At 40.1% G+C, this 22934-nt stretch overlaps 1 protein-coding gene across 1 annotated transcript in view; it reads right to left on the bottom strand.

The window, feature by feature from the left end:
* Positions 1–22934, bottom strand: part of MCC (MCC regulator of WNT signaling pathway) — a 187522-nt gene that overhangs the window by 151783 nt on the left and 12805 nt on the right. Inside the window, 2 exon segments of the mRNA XM_048292897.1 lie at positions 5209–5420; positions 19599–19846. Coding sequence (XP_048148854.1) covers positions 5209–5420; positions 19599–19846 — 460 coding nt within the window.

Below are 22934 nucleotides of genomic sequence, written 5' to 3'. Positions count from 1 at the left end.
TTTACAGGAACACCATCAGGCCCAGTGACCTGCGATGCTTGTAACCCTTTTCTCCCTAGTACAATATTAAATTCCACCACCTCTCCATCTCCCAAGCTTGGGATGCATTTTTCAGGGTTATTCTTTTTAATAGCAGTTCTATGCACGAATATGTCTTGCTGGTTGTCACACCTTGTTATAAAACCGTAATTTTGCTTAACATTATACCATTTTACTATCCCTAAGGTCTTAGTTGCTATGATCTTTTCCTTTTTCCGAGTGGCTGCTGTTTTCTGTCTCGCTGCGTCTTTGTTCTCTCTTTCGGTCGCTCCCGTGTTGGAATTGTCGGGGCTGCTGGTGCCTGCGCGCTCTTCCCGGGGTCGCGTTCGGGGCTGTGCGGGCCGGGCCGGGCCACGCCGCTCAGTTCTCCGTGCGTCGCCTCCTCTGGTCGCAGCTTCGCTGCCGCTGCCGGGCGCTGCACCCACGTCTCGGCCGGGCCCCCGAGCGATGACCCCCCCGCGCTCCGCTCCAGCGCGCGTCTCGGCTGGGCGCGGCTCCGCTCCACCGCCACCGCCGCCAGCCGCCGCCCGCGCGCCGCCCCTCTCGGTCGGGCGTTCACGGGGCTCGCTCCACCACGCGCTGCACGGGGCCATTCGGGCACCGCCGGGTCCCGCCGCGCCTCGCTCCGCCACCGACACTGCGGCTCGCGTGGCTCCGCCCGCACACGGGAACTGCCTCGCTGCTGCTCTCAGAGCGCTCGGTGCACGTGGCCTGGGCCGCACGGTCCCTGCGCCAGGCTTCCCTTCGCCAGGACACAGCTGACATTGCTCAACACTCTCGGTAACTAAATAATATTCACGAAAATATTCTTCCATCGGCATATATTTTGACTCCAGTATTAACTGTGTCCAAACGGTTTTCCAAAAGCCCTTGGTAAGAATTAAATCCCAAGAAACATAGAAAAAGTTCTTAAACAACCATGCCAGGAAGTGTTTCAGTTCTTTCTGAGCTTGAATCAAGCTAAAATTTACAAATCGTTGTTCAAGAATCATTTTAAGTTTAAGATAAATGTCCATATGCGGCTCTGAGAGCCAAGAGTCTTCCCACGGTTCCTCCATAGTTCAGATATGGAATAGCAAAGCAAAACCAAGAAGAGGAATCCAAAGTTTCCAGGGTTTACTCACACAAATCAGTCGCTTAGGGATCGGGGATCGTTCTGCTCTCAAATCTCCACCATTTGTTGCAGTGGGGATACTGCAACACGCATATATCAAACCAGGAGTCCCGTGGAAAGGAAATATATATGGACAGACAGATTCTTGCTAGCTGTTTCAGAGATGTTTATTTCCCCAGCCCTGTGGCCGGAGCTCTGCCGAGGAACTGTCCCAGTCACGGGACCAAGGGTCCTTCTGCCCGCGCAGGGAACACAAACCAACCAATGGGGACGAGGCTGAGCAGGGACAGGGAAGCCCCGTGTCTGTGCCCTCAGGGCCCCTCTCCCAGGGCTACACGGCAGGGGAGGGACCCCAACATGGGATCACATCTTCAAACTGGAAGATCTTCAAGCAGAGACTTTTCTCAGCAAACCAGATGTATTTCCAACTAAAAGAACAGAGATCTTATCGTCATGGCAAATGAAACATAACCAGTGGGTTTTGTTTATGTAAATGTAGTTACTTCCGACAATAAATACATTCATCTTAACATCAAATTTAAGCAACAGAAGCCAACATTAAGCACACATACATGCATTACCATTTATATGCACACGTTCTACTAAGAAAAATTCAAGTGTATTCTAATCACATGCAAGGAGAATATGAAAAGGGAATTAAAGCAAGTCTTATTGCTTCTGCTTATTAAACTCCATTGGAATTTTAATGTGAAATATGCCTATCATATTGAGATATTGCCTGCATGATGTTTTCAGAGAACAGCAATACATCATCTCCTGGAACAGAATGTCATCCCTCCTCGTAGCATTGTAGGATGCACACTTGAGATCCCATGGCTGCTCCCAAACATCCGCATGCACAACAAATCTTTCGAAATGCTTGCATTCTTTTCTGCCCACGAAGAAGATTTAAATTAATTACAACTCTCAAACACACCCACACATGAGGACTCCTATTGGCACAAATAGGTAGATCATCAGTAAGCGGTGACAAGTCATGTGAAACGTTAATATTTTACTCGTAAATGTTGATACCAAGGGGAAGAGCTCTAAAGAGGAACGTGTTAATATTTAAGAATAAAAATGCAAATCTGGAAAACACTGAAAGAGATTAACACCCTATAAAGATTACAGAATATATTATTCAGGTAAAACAAAAGCTGAATCTGAACATGTGTTAATAAACCAAATTATAGCAAAACAATGCAAAATGAACAATGATAGAAACATACGAAATGAGGATGACTGGCTAAATTTCAAATAGCGCTGTTTTAAAAATTGCATCACTCCTGTGATGAAGAATAATGCTTCAGAGCAGGAATTATGTTTTGATAAAATGCTGTAGAGATGTATGTTCCCAAAATTATGAAAATGCATTTAAAAAAAAAATCCCCTTATAAAAGCTAGGCAAAGTGGACTGATGTTCATTTAGCTTTTGCAAATGGAAAACCTAAAGGACAGCATGGAGACCCTCTGCCTTGACTGAGGGGTATAATCTATGCTGTAGGAGTACATAATCACCACAAGGAGGTCTTTAGCCTGACTGCACAGTTTAAAATCAAAAGAAGGCTAAAAAAAGGCTGCCAGAAAGTAAATCAGGACATTAATAACAAGAACTGACACTTGATTAATTAACTGAATTCAACTTATAAAAATGGGAAAGCTGAGATCTGTCATTTCTGAGAATGAATGCTAGGGACCAGCTTGCCTATCATTGTGGCAAATGCAGTTCAAAGTAAAAGATCTGAGAAAGGGACAGAGAAGGAAGAACCTATATTAAATCTCAGCTCTGTGAAGGCTGTTTATCTCTTTGAAGAGCCTAAATTTAGACTGCAGTAAGCATGCCCTATAGTATTAAAAATTGTGGAAAGATGAATAAATACTGAAACCCAAAGTAAATAATTCTTCAATTTTCTCCTGCTCTTTTCTTTCTCCATTTTTATAAAGCCAAAGCAAAAATTTACATATGACCCATGACACCAGTCCTCAGCAGGAGTCAAATGAAGATGTTATTGTATTCACCTACATATAAATGAGAGACTGATGACTCTACTGTGGTCTTGAAAAGCATAGAAGAATACTTAAAAGCAGAAATATAACAGATCAAAACAAAGATCAGGCATCTCTCATGACAGTAATCATAGAAAGAATTTAGAGATCATGGAACCATAGAATATCCTGAGTTGGCAGGGACCCATCAGGATCATTAAGCTGAACTCCTGGCCCTGCACAAAACACTCCAAGAGTCACACCATGTGCCCAAGAGCATTGTGTAAACACTTCTTAACTCTGTCAGGCTGATGCTGCGACCACTGCTCAGGGGAGCCTTTCCAGTGCTTAAACACCCTGGGGTGAAAAACCTTTCCCCGATATCCTCCCCTGACTCAGAAAGCCATGAAACCTGGGAACCCTTATTTTTTTATAAGCCTTTTTATTTTTTAGTTTTCTACATGTCATAGCAATGCAGTAGCCACCACACTGAGCATTCTTGAGTAACACTGCACACTGTGGCTTCATATGGTATCTCTGTAAATGTGTAACAGCACGTAACTTCTGAACCATCATTGTACAACCATTTGTAGTTACACTTAAACTACTTTTCTTGCCTTGATGATGAGAACGTCACTCAAGGCAGGGTCAGATGTTTTACTGGAGAAACATGATGTGTATTGTTTGTCTTCTATCTTCTCTTAAAGGAGATATTATACTGGATGGACTTGGTTATTGTTTTACAAATCTACATGTTCTCTCTTTCTCACTTAAAATTGCTCTTATTTCCCCACAACTAATGGAATATACAAGCAAAGCTGCTAAATGGCCTATAATCTCTCAATTTCCCCATGCTATCCTTTTTATAATACATGTGTGCCTGCTTCTTTTCTGCTCATTACAGTTCCCATATGCTTCTGTGAAAGTTCATGACTGGTCCGCAGTTGATCTCTTATTGTCCTCCCTAGGAAAAATGAGGGCATGATTCCTTTAAGAAACTATCAATTTTCTTAAATTTTTTTCTCTCTTAGAGAAGTTTTAATATCTACATTTTTTTTTTTACTCTGCATATGGAAACAGGTCCTATATCAGCTCATGTTCAGGAACTTAGATAAAACCAAGAAGGCTTTTGGAAACATTTTCAGAATACTTTTCATCATTTTCTTTTCAAATAATGTGGCTTGAAGACATTGATTTTCCTCTGTTGTCAGCAATCACTTCCATTTTGAGTAGGATGTTGGACCAGACAACCTCCTGAGGTTCCCTTACAGCTTGAATTATCCTGTGATATCATGAACTAGGAGTCTATTTCATCAAGGTCAAGCATGACAATGAAGAGTAATTTTTTAAATTAGAAAATTTTCACTTTTATTTTAGCATCTTTTACTTCTCCACTTAAACACCTGTGCAACATAAACCAGAAACATGCTACAAAATAGGTGATCTTTTATAAGATGCCCGGGTTAAAATTAAAACACAAACATGATCCCAATACAAATGGGGGAGAAGCAAAAAATAATGTCTTACTCCTTCAAAAGTGTCATCCAAAACACAGATCCACACTAGTCACTGTGAAGAAAATTCACCCTTCTCCAGTCAAAACCAGCACACACAGTTGTGCGGGCTTTTAAAATGGAGAACAGTATTTCCCTGTAGAAATAGAAAAGCACACCAAGGGCTTAAAGCAAGTACCAAATAATTTAGTGGGTAGTAATGAAATAACATGTGAAGAATTCTGCTGCACAACACTTTCGAGCAATCTGACATCACACTTAAAACTAACTGGTAGGAAGTTTGTATAAACAAATCTTCTTGTGTTAAACTGTGTCAGTTAAGAACTTCAGTTTGACTACACAAAGATTCCTCCATTTTTTGACACAACTTGGTTATACAAGCTTTGGAAATACTATACACTACACTATTGCTAAAATCACATTGGTTTTCTGGTAAAAAAAGTAAAACTGTTTCCATAAGAGCTCTAAGACTGGAATAAATACGCTTCTTCAAAAACAAACAAACAAACAAACTTCTAAAAAACTTAAAAGCAGATGGTAAAACACACTTACAGTGTTGGCAAGTTCTAAGTAGCTTCCTCCAACAGAGTTCCTAAAATTTGAGGCCTGAGCTAGAAGTCTTTGCAGAGCAGCCTGTTGTGTCACGTTGCTTCCACCATACTCCAATACTTTTTGTAGCATAAAATGACTGTGAAGGTCTGGACTATGAAGGTCTCTCGCTCCTGAATCATATTCCCAGCTTTCTCTGGCTCCTGATAAGGCACCTAAAATGTAGAAATGGAAAAACATTCTGGTATGGACTGTGTATAAAGAAAACACAGAATCACTCAGGTTGGAAGGCACCCATAAGGATCACTGAGTTCAACTCCCTGCTCCTCACAGGACTGCCTAAACCTAAACCACATGGCTAAGAACATCATCCACATGCTCCTTGAATTCTGCCAGGCTTGGTGCCATGACCACTTCCCTTGGGAACCTGCTCCAGTGACCAGCCATCATCCCAGTGAGGAACCTTTCCCTAACATCCAATCTGAACTTCCCCTGATGCAGCTTCATTCCCTTTCCTCACGTCCTGTCACTGGTCACCAGAGAGACGAAATCAGCATCTCTGGAGTCAGGCCTCAGCCTTCTCTTCTCCAAGCTGAGCAAACCCAGTGACCTTGGCTGCTCCTTGAGATCTTTCACCATCTTGGTCTCCCTCTGGACACAATCCCATAGTTTGATGCCTTTCATGTACTGAGAAAATACCCAAAAATGCACACAGAACTCAAGGTGGGGTAGCAACAATGCAGCGCAGATTGGGATCACCGCCTTCTGTGACTGGCTGATGATGCTGATGTACCCCAGGACACAGCCCTTTTGGCTGCCAGGGTGCGCTGCTGACACAGGAATAACCTTGCCTGCCATTCCAGAAAGAAAAAAAGCAAAAACTTCTACCACCATTATTGCTCACCTTGCACGTGCTGGTAGTACCAGGAAAAAAAAGCAGTAAAATTTTCAGTGCACAGGTGAATTACTAAATTACATGATTCAGAAGGCAAACTAGAAGCATTTGCATATGTTATTTAGTACAGTGCAAAATCAATGTAGTTTACAACAGCTAAGGACCACTAAATGAGTACCAGTAACTTACATCAGATTGAAAAGCAGCAGAGACCGAAAAGCAAAGGAAGAAAAACATAATTCACCTCTTTCTGTTTACTGAATGCCAACAAATAAGTTTATCTTTGAGCTGTATAGTTAATCACTTTTATGTTACCACTGCTTTTTTTATTAGATCTGGATTGCTTGTTTCCATTCAAGTTTGAAACACATCAATCACAATGTGTTTCATTACAAATCAATTCAAGGATATGATCTTGTGGCACGTGACAAACAACGAATGCTTTGAGAAAGTTTCTGTATCATGAAGCTGTAGGGTTCCTGTTTCTCCATGAACAATCCTTCCAATTTGCTACAGAGATGGGCTTAAACCATAAAAGAAAGTAGATGAAAATGTTCTTGTTTTGTCAGTAACTATTTCCTCCCTGGGTGCTTCTGATTCCCTTACAACTGTCTCACTCCTATTAAAATCTTGTTAAGTTTTAGATTCAACTATTTCTTATGGCAAAACAATTCAGAGCAGGCACTAGATTATTTAATAACCCTGGGCAGGACTGTAAAATTTCATATATAGCATAATGAAGATTAAAAACAAGTAAGTGACTTGTCCAAGTTTGGTTAATCCACTCTGGTTAATAGAAAAGTCAGAATAGAATCCAGAGCTACAGACTAGATCAAAACTCTAAATCCAACATGCAATCATCAAACCATAAGTAGTTACATGTAATGCTATCCTATTATTTTAAAAGCTTTTCCTTTTTATGAGCTAGTTTTCTCTCTCAAATATTAATCAGCATTCTAAGGGAGTGCTTACTAATCAGTGGTTGTTACTTATTCAGTACGTTACCAGGCAAAACCAATAAACTGTATAATGGACTATTAGGAGAATGTTTTCCCCTTGCCAAGAAAGTTTGAGATGCAAAAGTACAAGCAGAAAACCAGCCAGAAGGGCTGCAAGGCAGCAACTGATCTGTTGTTCCACGTCAACACCCTAACGCCCTGTAAAGCCGTTTTGCATGAAAAACAGACTTAGGAAACCTGGAGCTGGTTTCCCTGCCTTTCTGCGATGCAAATATTCTATTCTTGAAACATCTAAGTAGAAAATAATGCACAACAAAAAAAAATTACATTTTATACTAATATAATCACCATGATTTCTTAGCACAGGTAGAGGGAGATTACTTAAAGATTAATTCAATGACTTTCACACCAAGAGCATGCACCATTGTACTTCATCTAGTTCTGACAGACTTGCACTGAGACACTGGTACCAGCAGTATTTCATGCAGCGGGCAGGACACTGTGGCTGTGCACAGCGTTGGATATCTCTGCCCTCGTGTGGCTACAGAACACCACAGAGCAACAAAATCAGCAGCTCACAGACCTGAAGCCACAGAAATGTCTCAGATGCCCGAGGGAGCCAGAGGATCAGTTCTGCCACTTCCCAGGCTTGGAAAGAACACGGGAAACAACGCTCTCTGGGCAAGCACAGCCACAGAATTACGAGAGCGGGTTGTATCATATAGATACACCTCCCTTTACAGAGCTAAATAAGGCACCTGTTTCTACAGAGAATGTGCACTACATTTCTATTACTCAAAAATCATTGTTCTGCAAAAAAGCTTCCATATTCATGTAATTAACAACAGCAGCTCTGCTGAAGGACCCAAGTGGCCTTCATAGAATGCACCACCTGATATCAGACTGGAAGCACTTTAAACACTCAGTTGGCACAGAAGTCACCTGTCAGAGACAGATGGATCCGGAAAGATTTGGGTTTTATTAGTCTATTATGACTGTATCTTTAACCCAAGTTTTCTTAAAAGTTCAAGTCTATACTCCTAATTTAAAACATACATATTAAAAATAGAAGGGGAGATGACTGAAAGGCATTTCCAGAATTTTATTTTGGGCTTAACCCTAATCCCTAAATTTGCCCAGTGGTTTCCCAACAGATTCCAGAACTCTGGCTGTTAAGATGCTGTCCCGGGTCATGCACCTCTCAAATCTCAGCTCTGCAGGGGAACTCTAGAGCCAAAACTGAGATTTCACTTCTAACTGAAAATTCAACCAGGAATTAACAGGTAACTCTTGTATCTTGCTGTAATTAACATACAATTCCTTCTCTTACAATAGTAATTAGAAATAAGGAAACATTAGGTATGATGGCTGATAGCTGACCTGGGAAATAGAAACCTATAGCTAATAAGTCTGTGTTTAAGATTAGTCTTTACAGAACAAAACACATCCCATGATAACTCTTCCCTGTTCATCTGCACTTAGAATAGTAAGAAGCATGACTTTTCTGTACTAAGTCAAACAAAGTTATCATAAAAATTCCCAGGTAATAAGCATTCTGGGAAATTGGTGTTGCTACAATGATTAAACAGAAAGAAAACATAAATAAATAAATTCATTGCACAATATTTGTATTAGAGAAGTAATATATATTGTTTTCAAATTATGTAACACTTCAATTCCAGAGTAAGAAAGTTAAACACTTTCTGGAGTGAATGAATACATTGCACATTTAAGAATAACAAAGGACAGTTTCGTTTGATGGCACATAAAAGATTCCATAATCACATAAAGTTTCAGTTCGTAAATTGTACCAAAGCTGTTTAAAACAACTTTAATCAATTCACTTGACAAATGCCACTCTGAATTGTCCACATGCACTGAGACTTCTTGGTATCTAAATCTTCCTTTATCACCTGCAAACCTCTCTGGTCTGTGTTCTAGTGCCACCCTGGCATTCTGATCCGAAAGAAAATGGCATTTCATCTTATCTACCAGCACAACCTTCTGCTCAGAAGGCTTGTACTCTGCAACAGAGAAGCACATGCCTACCAAAAATACAAGTCTGCCCATATAGCCAGGATTTTTGATTTGGTAAAGGCTAATTTCACCAGGCTATGCTGGTGGACCAAGTGTCTTGTGATTTCTTCACTGCTCACAGAGCAGAAAAGATGAACCACCAGGATGGTAGGCCACTGAAGATGTATTTGTTTCTGAAAGGATCTGGGATATCAGGAAAAGCAAGGCACTGTAAGATTAGCCCTGCAGCAGATTCTGAAATGAGTCTGGCTTGTGAATGGCAAACATGAAGACAGCTGACAACGTAAGTGCACAACCAGCTCCTTGGACACAAAGCTTCCCCTCACTCAATGAAGAGTTATCTGATCACTGGCTTCCATGGGGTAGCCATGACATGTAGCTACTTAAACTTATTTGCATTATATTACCAGAATAATGGCTATTTTTCATCCCTTTTTTTTTGCTCATCTTTCGTTCAACAGTTACATTGCGATAACCTATCACATAAGAGTGGAAATTTAAATTACTATTATTCATGAAGGCAACAGAGAGATTTGTGAAAAGTACTAGCCATTTCAAGGCTCCCAGCCAACTTCAGTAATGATGGCTCTGTAGGTAAGTGCACCGAATGAAGGGGGAAATGTATAAAATTAACAAAGAATGGTCATTTTGCAGTTGCTAGTCAAGTCAGGGCCTCAATGAGTAGGTCTAACTATAAAAAATGGGGCCTGGGCAGGAAGCCAAAAAAGAATGAGAGTAAATCTTTGGACATTCAGACAATTCAAGTCCCCTAACCTGATGCAAACATTACAAAACCCTGAAAACAACTGAAAAGAAGCTATGTTCTGTAGAAGGATCAACTTTATACTAATCCAACCTGACTGGAAAAGGGAAAATCATAGTTGTATTTGGAGCTTATTACAACTATTTCCATTGTTTTCTACAAAAACGCTTCCATACAGGAATCAAAGACCAAAGTTCTGGCTTCAGCTGGTAGCCTGACTGCGAAAGTAATTCTTTCCTATTTAACAGGAATTGCTCTTTAACGCCTATTTATTATTTTGCATCAGATGATAAAAAAAAATATGAATGACACCTATGAATGGCACAGCAGCAGAGTGATGATGATAATAACTGATCCTCACATGCACAGCTGGGTGAGAATTGATTAAATACAGAAAGCTATCTGTACATCCATTACAAATTCTAAGAGAATTCAGGGGGGGAAGTCTGTGAAGGCGTAATTTTTAAATGTATTCTCAACTCAACATTTCAGTCCTAGAAATACTTCACATCAGAATCTTTTGCAACACTTGTCCAGTGACCAAGAATGAAATAATTGCTATGGGAGGAGTAGTTATGGGAAACAAGGAATCTCAAGACAAGGATCTATGGGATCACTGTCTAAATCTTGTCCTTCCCACCACGCCCTTTTTCTGGTTTGATGAACACTGCACAAAAATACAATGTTAGGCTGTGTTTTTTCAGTCCTTTTCTCACTAGTCTTGGGAGTGAGGATAACAAGCTCCAAGGGAAGGAAACCACAGCTACACCCCACCCTACCTAAGGCAACTTACTCATGGGAGAAATCTCTTTTATGAAATCACACCTAAGAGGAAAATTGAACCACGTTGATACTTTCTGCTCTAAAAGACTGCTCTCAGCTCACGTATCGTCTCCCTCTTATCCCTGAACTACATGATATAACATTTGCACTTTCTACTGGTATATTTCTCAAAATCATCACAAAACCTCAACCGTATTTCGGGTGCACTGAAGTATCCCCAATATTGGTAATTCAAAATTCAGGAATTCTGCAATTTTGTGCTGCCTGGCTCTGGATATAACTATAGTGTAAATTTCAGAAACACTTAAATGCACCCTGAAAGTAGAACAGTCTGCAACATAACCAGCACTCTTAGTTACCAGAGTAATACTATCATTTTGGGTTTTAATTTTTTACATTCCATGACATATCTTTATAAGCAGATTTTTATGAGTTATAAAAACTATGTCAAACCTTAAGAAAAATAAATCAGATGGCTACATGAAAATTAGGACAGATAAGTGAGCAAGCTTGCCAAGAGCAAAACCATAAAACAGACAAGGTAATTCATAAAGCCTTGAGAAAGTGAAACAGAGATGTATCTAATTAAAGAAGCTTCTCTCATTACAATTTCCCAGTTTTTCAACACAGCTTTTGGATGAAGAAGCTGGGTTTGTTAAACCAGTAGTCCAAACCACATATATTAACAAATGTTTGTGGAATTTCAGTCAATTTACCTTCTTCAAATTTATTTCTATTACTGGAGAAATGCATCTATGTAAACTATCATGGTTTCAGTACTTGCCAGCAGACTGGCATTGGCCATATAGGAAATAACAACACAGAAAAAAATAAAAGCACACTGTCCATGACACCTTCATACACCTGCCCTTGAATCGGCAACTATTTAAGATTATCCTTGAGACTACACAACCATTTGCTCTATTCAGACACAGGAAACGGAGGATGGGAATGACTTCTCAACAGCCTAGAAACCAAGGTCTCCTAGTACCCAGTATTGTTTAAGCACCTAAACTAAATTTGCCAGAATGCTGCTGGCTAATGACACCATTGTACTCAGGAACTCAATCTAGTATTTCATTTGAAGTTTCTAGTAAGGCAGAAAACAATCCTTTCACCCTGAAATTAATAATGTCTAGTAAAGAGGGGAGTATATATACTCCCCTAGTGAAAGGAAAAAGAGTACATAAAACCTGAAGTCATACAGAAGCTAGGTGAGGTTCCAACATACCTTTCAAGTACAGTATTTGTACTGTATTCGATGTACTTCTAAAAAAAGTTAGCTTTCCTTACATGGCAATTTACATGTGGATAATCAGCTTCATCCCTGGTTATCTTCCACTCAAGACAATCTCACTTTAGATTTGACTTGAATACACATGTACCCAAGCAAACAAATGAAACATCCGGAGTTTGTCAGTTTCATTAGGTTGCTGTCTCATGAACCATAGCATGTCAGAGCCTCATTAGAAGCAGGCAGGTGAAGAGCACATCACCTAAGTCACGAGAGGTAAAGCAGAAATGTGCTGAGAGGCAAGCCTCAATTTATAAAAGCTGAAGTGGAGGATGCGTGACAGTGCTCATCTTGAACCAAATGAAGCTCGCCTTCCATGAAAATTCCAGCTGCAGCCTTATGGTTTCTCAAGTGATCACAATTTGCATGGAAAGCATAAACTGCAACAAAACTGAGGAACTGATGCCGTGATCCAGTTCCACACCATATGGCAAATCCAAATCACAGCTCCAGGTGTTACCTCTGGAGCTGACCAAGAAGCACAGACAGCAGCAGTGTTACCCTGAAACAAGCTGGACCTGTGGTGCTCTGCAGAGCTGGTCTGGGCCAGCCCTTCTATTGACTCTTGGTAGCAGCAGCTCTCAGGAACAGTAGCTTCCTATATTTCCCCCAATTCTACCCACTCTGCTGTCTGTCTTCCCCCTTTCCTCCCAAAGTTTTAAGCTATTTGGTAATTTCAAGGGCATTGGGAAGGGGTGTCAAAGTGTCAAATACACTGAATTCCTGTAACTTTTATGGAAGGCACAGAGGTGACAGACTCTGTTAGTGCTCCTACTGAGGAAGATAATACAATGCAATGCAAAGCTCAACCTTGACTAGATACACTAGGAGGGGAAAAAAAAAAAAAAAGAGAAAAACCCCTGCAAACACATGGAAGGAGGTGGTCAGGAAACTTGAGCAATCCAAAAAAAGTTTGTTCCTCATACGATGGAAGGGCAAGCTGTGCTACTCCTGGCTGCAGGACAGGTGAATACTAAAGATTCACTTGTGTTCAGAGACTCAGCCCTGTAAGACAGGGTTAGAGGGAGAGAAGCCATGTATGTGTGAGCAAGTGCAGCTATCTTAATTCAAAGTCCCTGAGCTGAAATTTAATATGGGAGCATTGTTACATGATCATTCAATTCGTACTATCTGCTCTAATCATTTGTTTCTCACCATGCTGAGGGACAGAATTACCATTTCAGAATGAAGTCTGGTCTAATACAGATGAGCTGTTCTTACATTTTACAAATATTCAAACCAGAAGAAGGTTTCAACTACATTTGTTTTTCTATTAGACACCAGAGATCCCTGCAGGGATGACTTCTATCCTTTGTAGATTCATCGGTGTTTAACACATACTATATATTATGATTTTAATAAGATTCATCAGCTGTCAATTACAAACCCCTGGAAATTCAGGTTCATTTGTAATGATGCTCACAGATCTTATACTCTCTGTTTCTTAAAGAAAAAAAAACCTATATTCTGCTGCTTTGCACAAAGAAAGTGGTATCAAAAGATTTTTTAAAAGTAATAAATTAAACCAGTTACAGTTACCGGGAGTTTGTATGTAATTAAATTTGGCCTAGCAGAAACTCACAGCTTTTCTAGTCAAAAACATATCTTAGGGTGAAACTTTGCTCATAAATCGTAAGAAAGTCTGCAGCATGCCTTTGAGTCTGTATGAGTTCTGTAGTTTTTAATTAAATACAGCATAAATAAATGTAATCACTGTATCAGTTTCTTGAGAGCAATTTATTTGCTGTAAGATCAAACATGGAATTAATGTAAAGCAAAAATAATGATTTTTCAGCCCCACTGGTCTGCCTCTCATGTTTACCCATAAGCTAATTTAAAGCTGAATTCCTACTTTCCTCCTTTGATTAATTCTCATGCTTGATCCACTATGCAAATAAATTATCATAGCAAATTTTCAAGGGACTTATTTTCAGTAAAGAAAGGGGAGTTGGCTATGAATTAATTACTAAGTACTAACCTACAGCCAAAAAACGGTAAAAGACTCTTGTATTCGTAACGGTTTATCTAGAATTTGAAATCAGATCAATAAATACACGCAGTTACAGGAAACCATTTACTTGCCTAAAGAAAGAATTTACTAATAAGCAGTGCCATTTCTTGTTCATCCTCCAAGTCAATGGGTGCTAGAAACAGGCTATTCTTTATCACGGGGAAAAAATGGTAATTTGCTCCTTGTAAAGAGCTAGACAAATCTATACAATGCATAATATAAATAATTCTAATCCTAGCTTTTATAAAAGACATACAAAGCTATACAACACTGAAAAAGCTAACAGAAGCCCTAACTGTTCAGGCAGCTTCCTGCTTTAAATATTAGAGATGCAGTTCTGCTGTGTTAAAAGTTTGCATGTGCCAAGCAATCCAATTCCATCACTCACTACGTTATTCACACAGATTTACTGTATCCATCATGGCCCTCACTCTCCACACAGATCTGATCAGTAACTGACATTCTTCCTGCATTTCCTACTGAAATGATATATTAAACAGTCGGGTTGCATATGGTCACAGCAAGACTCCAGCAACACTCTCAAAAGTTATTTCATTAATTTTAATTGCATTTTAAAGTGCCAGAGAAGAACATTAACAGTTTACATTCCATTTCACGTATAGAATAATAACTGGTTATTACTTGCAAATTATTGTTAAAGCTCCCGCTGACATTAATAGTGTAGGGTAAGAACTACAACACATTAATCAGCTTTGAATTGCTGATGAATAAATATCAAAAAGCCTAATTCTAGTAACTTGAAAAACTTCCTTTTTTGTGCACTTAAATAAAACATTAAGCTTTTAAATCTTGTCTCGGTTTTGAAAGACAGGTGTCTGCTAAGGAAGGCAGAAGCCCCCCTTGAAGTGGCAGATGTAACCCCTTTTCCCTCTAAGTTATTATATTTTGAAATCAAGGGCCTTTAGGCAAAGATGTGGGAAATAGGAATAACAGTTCTTTACTATATATATATATATATATGTATATAACCAGTCAAACAAAACAACAACAACTCTGGCAGTAACAGCAATCACAAACCCAGCCCCAGCCTTCTCGGCTGTCAGGCCCTTTCCCCTCGGGTGCAGTTCCGCTCGCAGCCGGCAGGGGCGCTGGCGGCTCCCGGTGAGCAGGGCAGGTGCGATGGTTCCCCCGCGGCTGCAGGGGGCGCTCCGGAGCGAGCTCGGGGAGCACGCGGCAATGGCGGCCTGGGATCCCGGGAAGGGATGGGACAAAGGCTTCACAAACCGCTGGGCAGCTGATCCCGGTGTCCGGCCGGACCCTCGGGAACAGCAGGCTGGAACAGCAGGGACGAGCACAAATCCCGGGTGGCAGGCGAGATGTATCCAGATGGGAGAACCCCACGGAGGCCCAGGCAGGCAGGGCGAGCAGGGCTACAGCGTAGCGAAAGCTCGAAGCAGCAGCGGAGCAGGGCAGCCACAGCTCAGCCTCCAGCAGGGCAGGGAAAGCGGCTTTTGGGATCCCGGCGTTGTTTCCAGCAGGAAGAAAGAACGGCCGAAAGAAAGAAGCAGCAGCTCCTTTCCCTGCAGCTTCTCTCTCCGGACGCTCAGAGCAAACTGACCCCACACCCAGGTGTAGACAAAGGAGTAGCCAGGCCCGCCCCACCCCCCTTTTTGTCTTTCTTAAGTACAGCTATTTGTCCCCTAGCAACATGCATATGGGAGAAAATTCCTTTAACAGGAAAAAACCTAAAACTAAACTAAAACCCCAACAATCTATACACCCATTTGCTCATCAGGATGGTAGATATGGATGCAGGTTTGGCTTACTGAGCCAAGTATATGAGTGAGTACTAATAAACCTGAGTCTTGTACCTCGATAAAAATAGTCAGCCAATTTCCTCACCTCTGCATCCCAAATGGAAACACAGGAGTGAATATTTGTTGGGCAAAGCTGGGCAAAATTATTACAAGAACCTTATCAATGATAAAAAAGATGGATGAGATGAAGTTCAATAGTAAATTAGATGCAATTACTTCTTGCAACTTTTTTTCAAGTTATTTTCCTCATAATGAAAAGCAAAACCTATGGGCAGCAAAGGTAATATTATATTTAGATAAAAGTTTTTGCGGTTTTTTTTTAAGAATTTGGAACAGTTCCAAGAAGGCAGCACAAAATTGCTGCACAACTACACACAAATTTGCAGTGTAAAAACATTCATGTCAATGGCTAGACTCCTTTGTTTGAGATCATCAGGACCCCTGCCACTCAGTACCAGTCCGATGAGTTTCGAAATTCTGTCATTTATGTGCCCCACATGGATACATGATAACAGCTTTCAAACATCAACAGCTGATATACTCTGTAGAAATTAGTCGTGAAAAAGAGGCCTGTAAACTCTCTTTGAAAATAAAGCTTAATAAAAACAGTATGCTTTGACCAGAAAAAAAAAGGTAACACAAAAAAAGAATCCACCAAGCCCACATTTGAATTTGTCTTGTCTTAAACACTTAGAAAGCAACAGCAAGGAGCCAATATAACACAATCAGTTCTCTGATCACAAAAGGCACAGAAGTGTGCAGATCATAATTTAAGCTTGTACTGCAAGTGTAATTCTTCAGCTGTCATTACGTTCATACCACAGGCTGAGTTTATATCACAGAAATATATATTGCAGGGGTGTTCCCTTGACTCTTTGAAAAGAAAGCTATGTAGAACATTTTGAATAGTGCTGCCACAATGGTTCTCTTTTACAACCAAATAAAAAGCAGTTGCATTCTAAATGCTCATTTTTAGTATTTCCTTCCATTCTTTTTTTTCAGGGGAGCATCTCCATATGTTCTCTAAGAATTCTTGTAAGAGTCAAAGCAGGAAAAGGACAAATCCCGTAGTTCCCTATAGCTCTAGAAGTACAGTCCAGTAAAACAGTCACACTTGATCAGCAGCATATATCAAGGCAGGAAATTCTAAAGTCTTCTGGACTTAACTTTTGGGGGAAAAAACAGGAAAAGAAAAGTGGGTTCACTCACCAACTTTAAAAACGCATTAAATTATTCTTGTAAAACTAACAGCAATTGGACAATAGGAAAAAAATAGTAGGGACTGAATTCTATACACTAATAAATTTGGAAGTTCATCTATGAATACTTTTTGGCAGAAATTAGTACGATTTCATTGTGGGATAAACTTTGAGACTATTATGTAGGCCCTTCTCTTACAAAGTTTAGGAGCTGTCTTTCATCTCTGATTATTACAAATCATAATTACTAGGCTGGCTTGTCTAAGAAAGAAGATTTTAAAACCCAGAAATCTGGTCAGGAAACAGAAACTTTGCATAGCCATCTGAGGGCAGAACAACAACTCTGTTTTGCAGAAAAATACAACTGCGGCAGCATTGGAAAAGCATGCAACACAAAATAACTGTATGAGCAATGGGACACACAATATCCTTAAACCAAAAAAAAAAAAAGTTATTAGGCACAATCTGGGCTTTGAAATATTGTCTGATACAGCTCCATAAACAGATTCACAGGCTGGAAATCAACTGAGCACAAGGTTTGTGAAGATTTCGATACAGAAAGTGGTGGGAGAAATGGGCATAGAAACTACAGAGTCTTGCAGTTCAATAATATATATGGAAGAATAAACAAAAGAAATACTAACAAAAGAGTACCTCTATAGCAAAATATGACTAGGAAACCATAAAATACAAGACAGAAGATAAAAAGAGCTATGAAACAGATTTGCTATACTGAGAAGCTGAAATGAAAAGCCAAGGAGCAAGAGATGATGGGATAAAGGAGTAGTACAGTCCATCCAAAAAGCAAAAAGATAAGGAGTTCACCAAGGATACAAAGTAAACAAGGAAAATTTTAATTCCTGAGATGACTAGCCAAAAACATGTGCAAAGTGACTAGAAGAGAGAAGATGCTAAACCCATCTCTCCAAAGCAAATAAATAAGTAAACTAATAGATGGACCAAACCACCAAAATCAACACATGCCCAGTTTTACTTTCTGTGAAGCTGACTACTGACGAAATAAAGACAAGGTGTGACTGATCAGTAAAGCCCTACCATGGGAGCAGGATTAGAGATGGGCTGGGGTGATGTGCCCATGAAGCTCAGGGAAGGATGTAGGCTGGGACTGATCACAGCTGCTGCAAATAAGCTGAGTTGATCTCATCACCAATGAAGAGAACCTGAGGATAGGTTTTGCTTTAGATAAACTATAAACAGCTGAGAGAATCAACTGGTGCTGTTGTTTCTCCCTGAGTTCAGTAAGAGTGTGAATGTCTCTCAGACTTAGCTAGGCGAGTGTGGGGTACACGAGTACATGGCTCAACCATGCTGGTGCTGTGATGGAGCTGTGCACTGCAATTGTTCTCTTCTGCTATGTGTGACTTGTATCTGTATTGTGTTTTCAGTATGCTTTGCATCATGGTGCTAAAACAGAAATCCCACGTACCATCAACTACCTTCAAATAAATAAATAAATCTGATGTTAAACGTTACACCTGACAACAGGCCACTAACACGAGAAGCCGGAATACAACTGTCCAGAAGAAGTATAAAGCACATCCAACAGCAAAAAATATTCCAAATTTAATTTAGGACATATGCAAAGAAAAACTATTTTTCTAATAGAGGAAGACTAATGGAAGACTTCTAGTTAAAAAAGTGTTTTAAAACATGTGGGTTCATATAGCCTAAAGAAAAGGCTGAGGAGACACAGCTCCAACTAAACACAATCAGAGGCGGATAGTGTTTTTGCGAAGCATGGATGCAGGTCAGTTCCATATCCCCAGCCAGCAGTCCTGCTTAGCCAGTATGCACTGCTGCATATTGTAGGCAGCCGAGGAATGAACAGCATCCTCAGCTTTCTCCACAAGGCAGCACCCTTTGCCATTTTTGACCCCAGAATCTGTGTCCTCTAGTCTCTTGCATTTTTTACAGGGTGAAAGGAACCATTCCGCAGGTGTTAACACTGCTGACCTAATGCTGGCTGGTCATAGTGTTATCAAGGACCAGGCTCAACGACATAGATAATCCCTTCCTACGTCCTACGTTCCTGTGGATGGAATAGCACTTTTTTGTTTGTTGGTTTGGGGTTTTTGGGGGGTGTTGTGGTTTGGTTTTGGTGGTAGTGGTGGTTTCTTTTGGTTTGATTGGTTCTGGTTTTGGTTTTTTTGGTTTGGTTTTTAACCAGATGGAGGACTATTTTTGTATTCTCTAAACCATAATCTAATGCTCTCCCAGCATTCAGATCTCCCACTGGATCCAGTGGAATGATTGTTAAAGCATCCAAGAAACATCCATCCCTACAGTGTATTATGACTGGAACCAAGATTATGTCTCTCCTCATTTTTCAGTTCTACCTATGTATCTGTATGGGCTTTACAGAGAACAGAGAACTCCCTGGATCTTCAGTTACCAGCCCTTGTCCTTCCAAGGAAGTCTGTTCTCTTGTGCAACTTGCACTTTTAGAAGAGGATGCTCTGCACACATTCTAGTCTACATTCTGATGACAAGACTGCATCAGTTACAACAGCACTCTAGCACATGATGAAATTATGCCAAGGCAGATTCAAAGTCCTTTAGGGGCAACCCTAATGCCAGTAAAATCAGTAACAAACACCCCAGAGTTAACCTTTTGTTAAATTACACCAACAAGACATTTAAAAGTCATACCTACCTAAACTCTTATTGCTGCTAGTTGGCCAGGAAGCTACTCTATCCCTTAACTTTTTCTTTTTACAAGAGTCATCCGATTTCACAGAAAGCTCCACTTCCTCCTTCTTGATTTCCTGTACAAGTTCCATGCGGCACTGACTAAAATCCTGGAAGGAAATTTTTCCATTTTCATCTGCTCCCAGCTGGTGCATGATCTCTGCAACAGACGCCTCCATATTCAGCTGGCGGCACACCATCAGCAAGTCATTCCTAAAGATATTTTTAGAGGGAAAATGGGGGCAGGGGAAGATTGGAAAAGTGGGAATAGAGAAAACAAAATAAACAACAACTTAGTTTAGAAGAAAAGTCTAATCTGGATATGCATTAATGCACAGACATTTAAAACCAAAAAGCCAACTACTGAAGAAAACAAAATCTTGAAAAAATTTCTCCAGGAACTGAATGATGACAGATGCATATTCATCAAATGACAAATAATCACATTCTACATAAAATAGGGGCAAACCAATTCAGCCAGATCTGAAGCAGCAGCTGTCTACACTATCAAAATCTGGGTGCCCCATTCTCTCTTATTAGAATTTTTTTTTTAACTTACCACTACTTTGCTACTCTCACATTTCGCTGCTTCTTTCATGCCATCCTTTCCTTAAACACTTTTTGAACTGGATTGCATAGCACTACCACATAAATTTATACCACGAATAGTATGAGTGTGTTTCTATGTTACGGCTTCTTTCAAGAAGCTTAAAAGCATATGGCTTATTTCTGTGTTGTACAAAATCTTTCTGTAGAAGGAAAGCAAGGGAAATGTGTAATATTAGTATTATGTGAATTATTAGCATATTTAGAAATGTTATTATTTCATTACTAATATCAGGGCATTCAGAAGGTTTCCATGAAAACATGATACATTGAAATATTCAAAGTTTTTGCATGAACAGTTTCACTGAAGTAGTTTATTATCAGAATCAAGGCCCATTCTATTCTACAGAAAGATGTACGTTGGATGGATCTCTGTAAGTCACTTCTATGCAGGAATTCCAGAGCTGCAGAAACAGAATTCTTGTGAGAGTTGTTACAATAAAATTAGATAATAATAACAGTAACAACAGTAATGGTTATGATGATGAGGATGACGATAACAACAACATGACCATGTAGTTTTAAAAAATAAAAACAAACAAACAAAAACCCCAATAAAAATAGCAGAAAGCAACCAAATCTCTACTTACGACAAGAAATAACTTTATTATAGAAGAATTAATCACATAGGCCAAATATAAGCTATTATTAATAGCAGTTCTATTTTTGGTCTGAGTTTTGCTCTTAGATTTGAATCTGTTCAACTAATAAATAATCTCCATGGCTCAGTTCCCTGTTTTTAAAAATTAAAACAGTACAAATACCATCTCACAAGGGTGTTGCAAAGGAGAGTAAGGATGACAACAAATTCAGATTTTTACATGGGGAGTGACAGATACCATTCAGCTATGTCTATGTATCTGTTCTCTTGGAACAGATCAGGCATAACCATCAGATTGAGGGACTCTGCAGAGGTGTGCTAATTTTGGAATGAGTATGAGGAAAAGCAGTGCAGGGTGATTTTGCCATGGGATTCCAGGACACAGGTCTGTTGCCCTGGCCCCAGAAGAATTAATCTGCTATACTGTGGTGGGAGGAAGCTACGGCACTGGTAGCACACCTTACACAGCCCTGTTTGTGACAACTGTAAGCCTCTATTTCACTGCAGCCCATAGGGACATGTCCAAACTCAGCACTGGTTCCCTACAGTCTAAAGGTGTTACACAAATACAAACTGATTTATAAAGGAAATCTGGCAATTGTTATACTACATAACAACAAGGAGAAACCCTACATTTTCTTAAAACTATTTAAATTTTCAGCTAGTAAAAAGGTACCATCATTTTGCCAGGAAACATTTACTCTTTGCTTATGCAACTTGCAGTCTAGGGGCACAAACACTTTTGAAGAGGGAAGTCAAAATTATAAATGCAGCCAAGTTCCCTATGAAGAGCGGACAGAACTCCACTACTAAAGAAGTAGTAAAGTAGGTATGTTTATTTCCAGCGCTGGGATGCACGGGGGATCGCTCCTCCAAAGCCATGCGTGCCGACAGCTGCATTCAGCTCGGTATTTACAGGGTTACAAGTTCCACATTCATTAAGTTTCGCAACACGCCTATACATATTCATCACCTAGCCCCGCCCAGCCTCGCTTCGTATTATAATGAACCCAAAAGTCATTTACATCCGCGTTGCGCTTGCGCAGTGTGGTTTGGTGGCTTTGGTAGGGGTCTTCCAAGGGTCTTTTTGATGAAGTCAGGAGTCTTCATCATCCTGAACTTTTCACCTTTCTTCCCTACGCATGCTCTTTTGTACCCCTGGCCTGGGTTTAAGCTTCGAGACTGGTTTGAGCTAGTTTTGGGTTGAGCGCAGGATGTCTGTCTGAGACTCCCTCTGCCCTTATCAGTGGTCTCTTATCTTTTCTTCCTGCCCTGGTATGCTGACCAAGCTGGATGCATTGTTCCTAACAAACTAATTCTCCTGCTTCCCATCCCCCTGATTCACCTAGAGGCGAGTAAATAAACAGTGTAAGAAAACCTGTTCCATGCAGTTGTGTCATGAGTCACTTTTAGACCAATACTGTAGATAAACAGTAATCTATTTGAAACATTATTTTTAAAAGAACTAACCTAAAAAGGACCGACTAACGGAGCGCTCAGAGGCAATAAGAAGTTGCTGATCTGAAAGATGTACTGAAATCACTCGAGATCACTTTTGCTCTTGGTAGGAGGGTGTTTAGTTTAGGTCCCTTCTGCAGCCACCAATCTCCAGAGCATCCTGGACCTGCTGCTCCATTTGCTCTCTCACAGCAAGTCAAGCCCCTGACTGCTTAAACCACAGAATCACATCAGTTCTCTAGCTTTGACTTTTCTATGAGCAACCACAGGCAAACAATCCTGGCAGCAATCCCAGAACTGTGCTCATCTTCAGTCAGGAGTATTCCAAAAAGCTCACAGAGTGACACCTTTGGTTCAGAATAAACTTTTAACAGAGTTTTAGATGGGGATAGAAATCATTGGGTAAGAGGCTCCAAGCATCACATGAAGCACGCTGTATCAAAATGTTTATTTCTCAATCTGGATGAACAGAAGTAACACACAATTAATTCCAAAGTCATCTGAAATACCAAGAAAGCAGAAACCACAGTGAGTGTTGTTATAAACATATATTATAGTATTGGCTTCTCGCAAAGTATTAAGGTAGATATTATATAATGTTAGAAATGCTTTTGCTGTGTGGATGTAGTTTTCTTT

Source organism: Corvus hawaiiensis, chromosome Z (assembly GCF_020740725.1).
Source record: "Corvus hawaiiensis isolate bCorHaw1 chromosome Z, bCorHaw1.pri.cur, whole genome shotgun sequence".
NCBI classification, from domain to species: Eukaryota; Metazoa; Chordata; class Aves; order Passeriformes; family Corvidae; genus Corvus; species Corvus hawaiiensis.
Note: the sequence above shows the minus strand (reverse complement) of the source record. Positions and strands in the feature narration are given on the sequence as shown.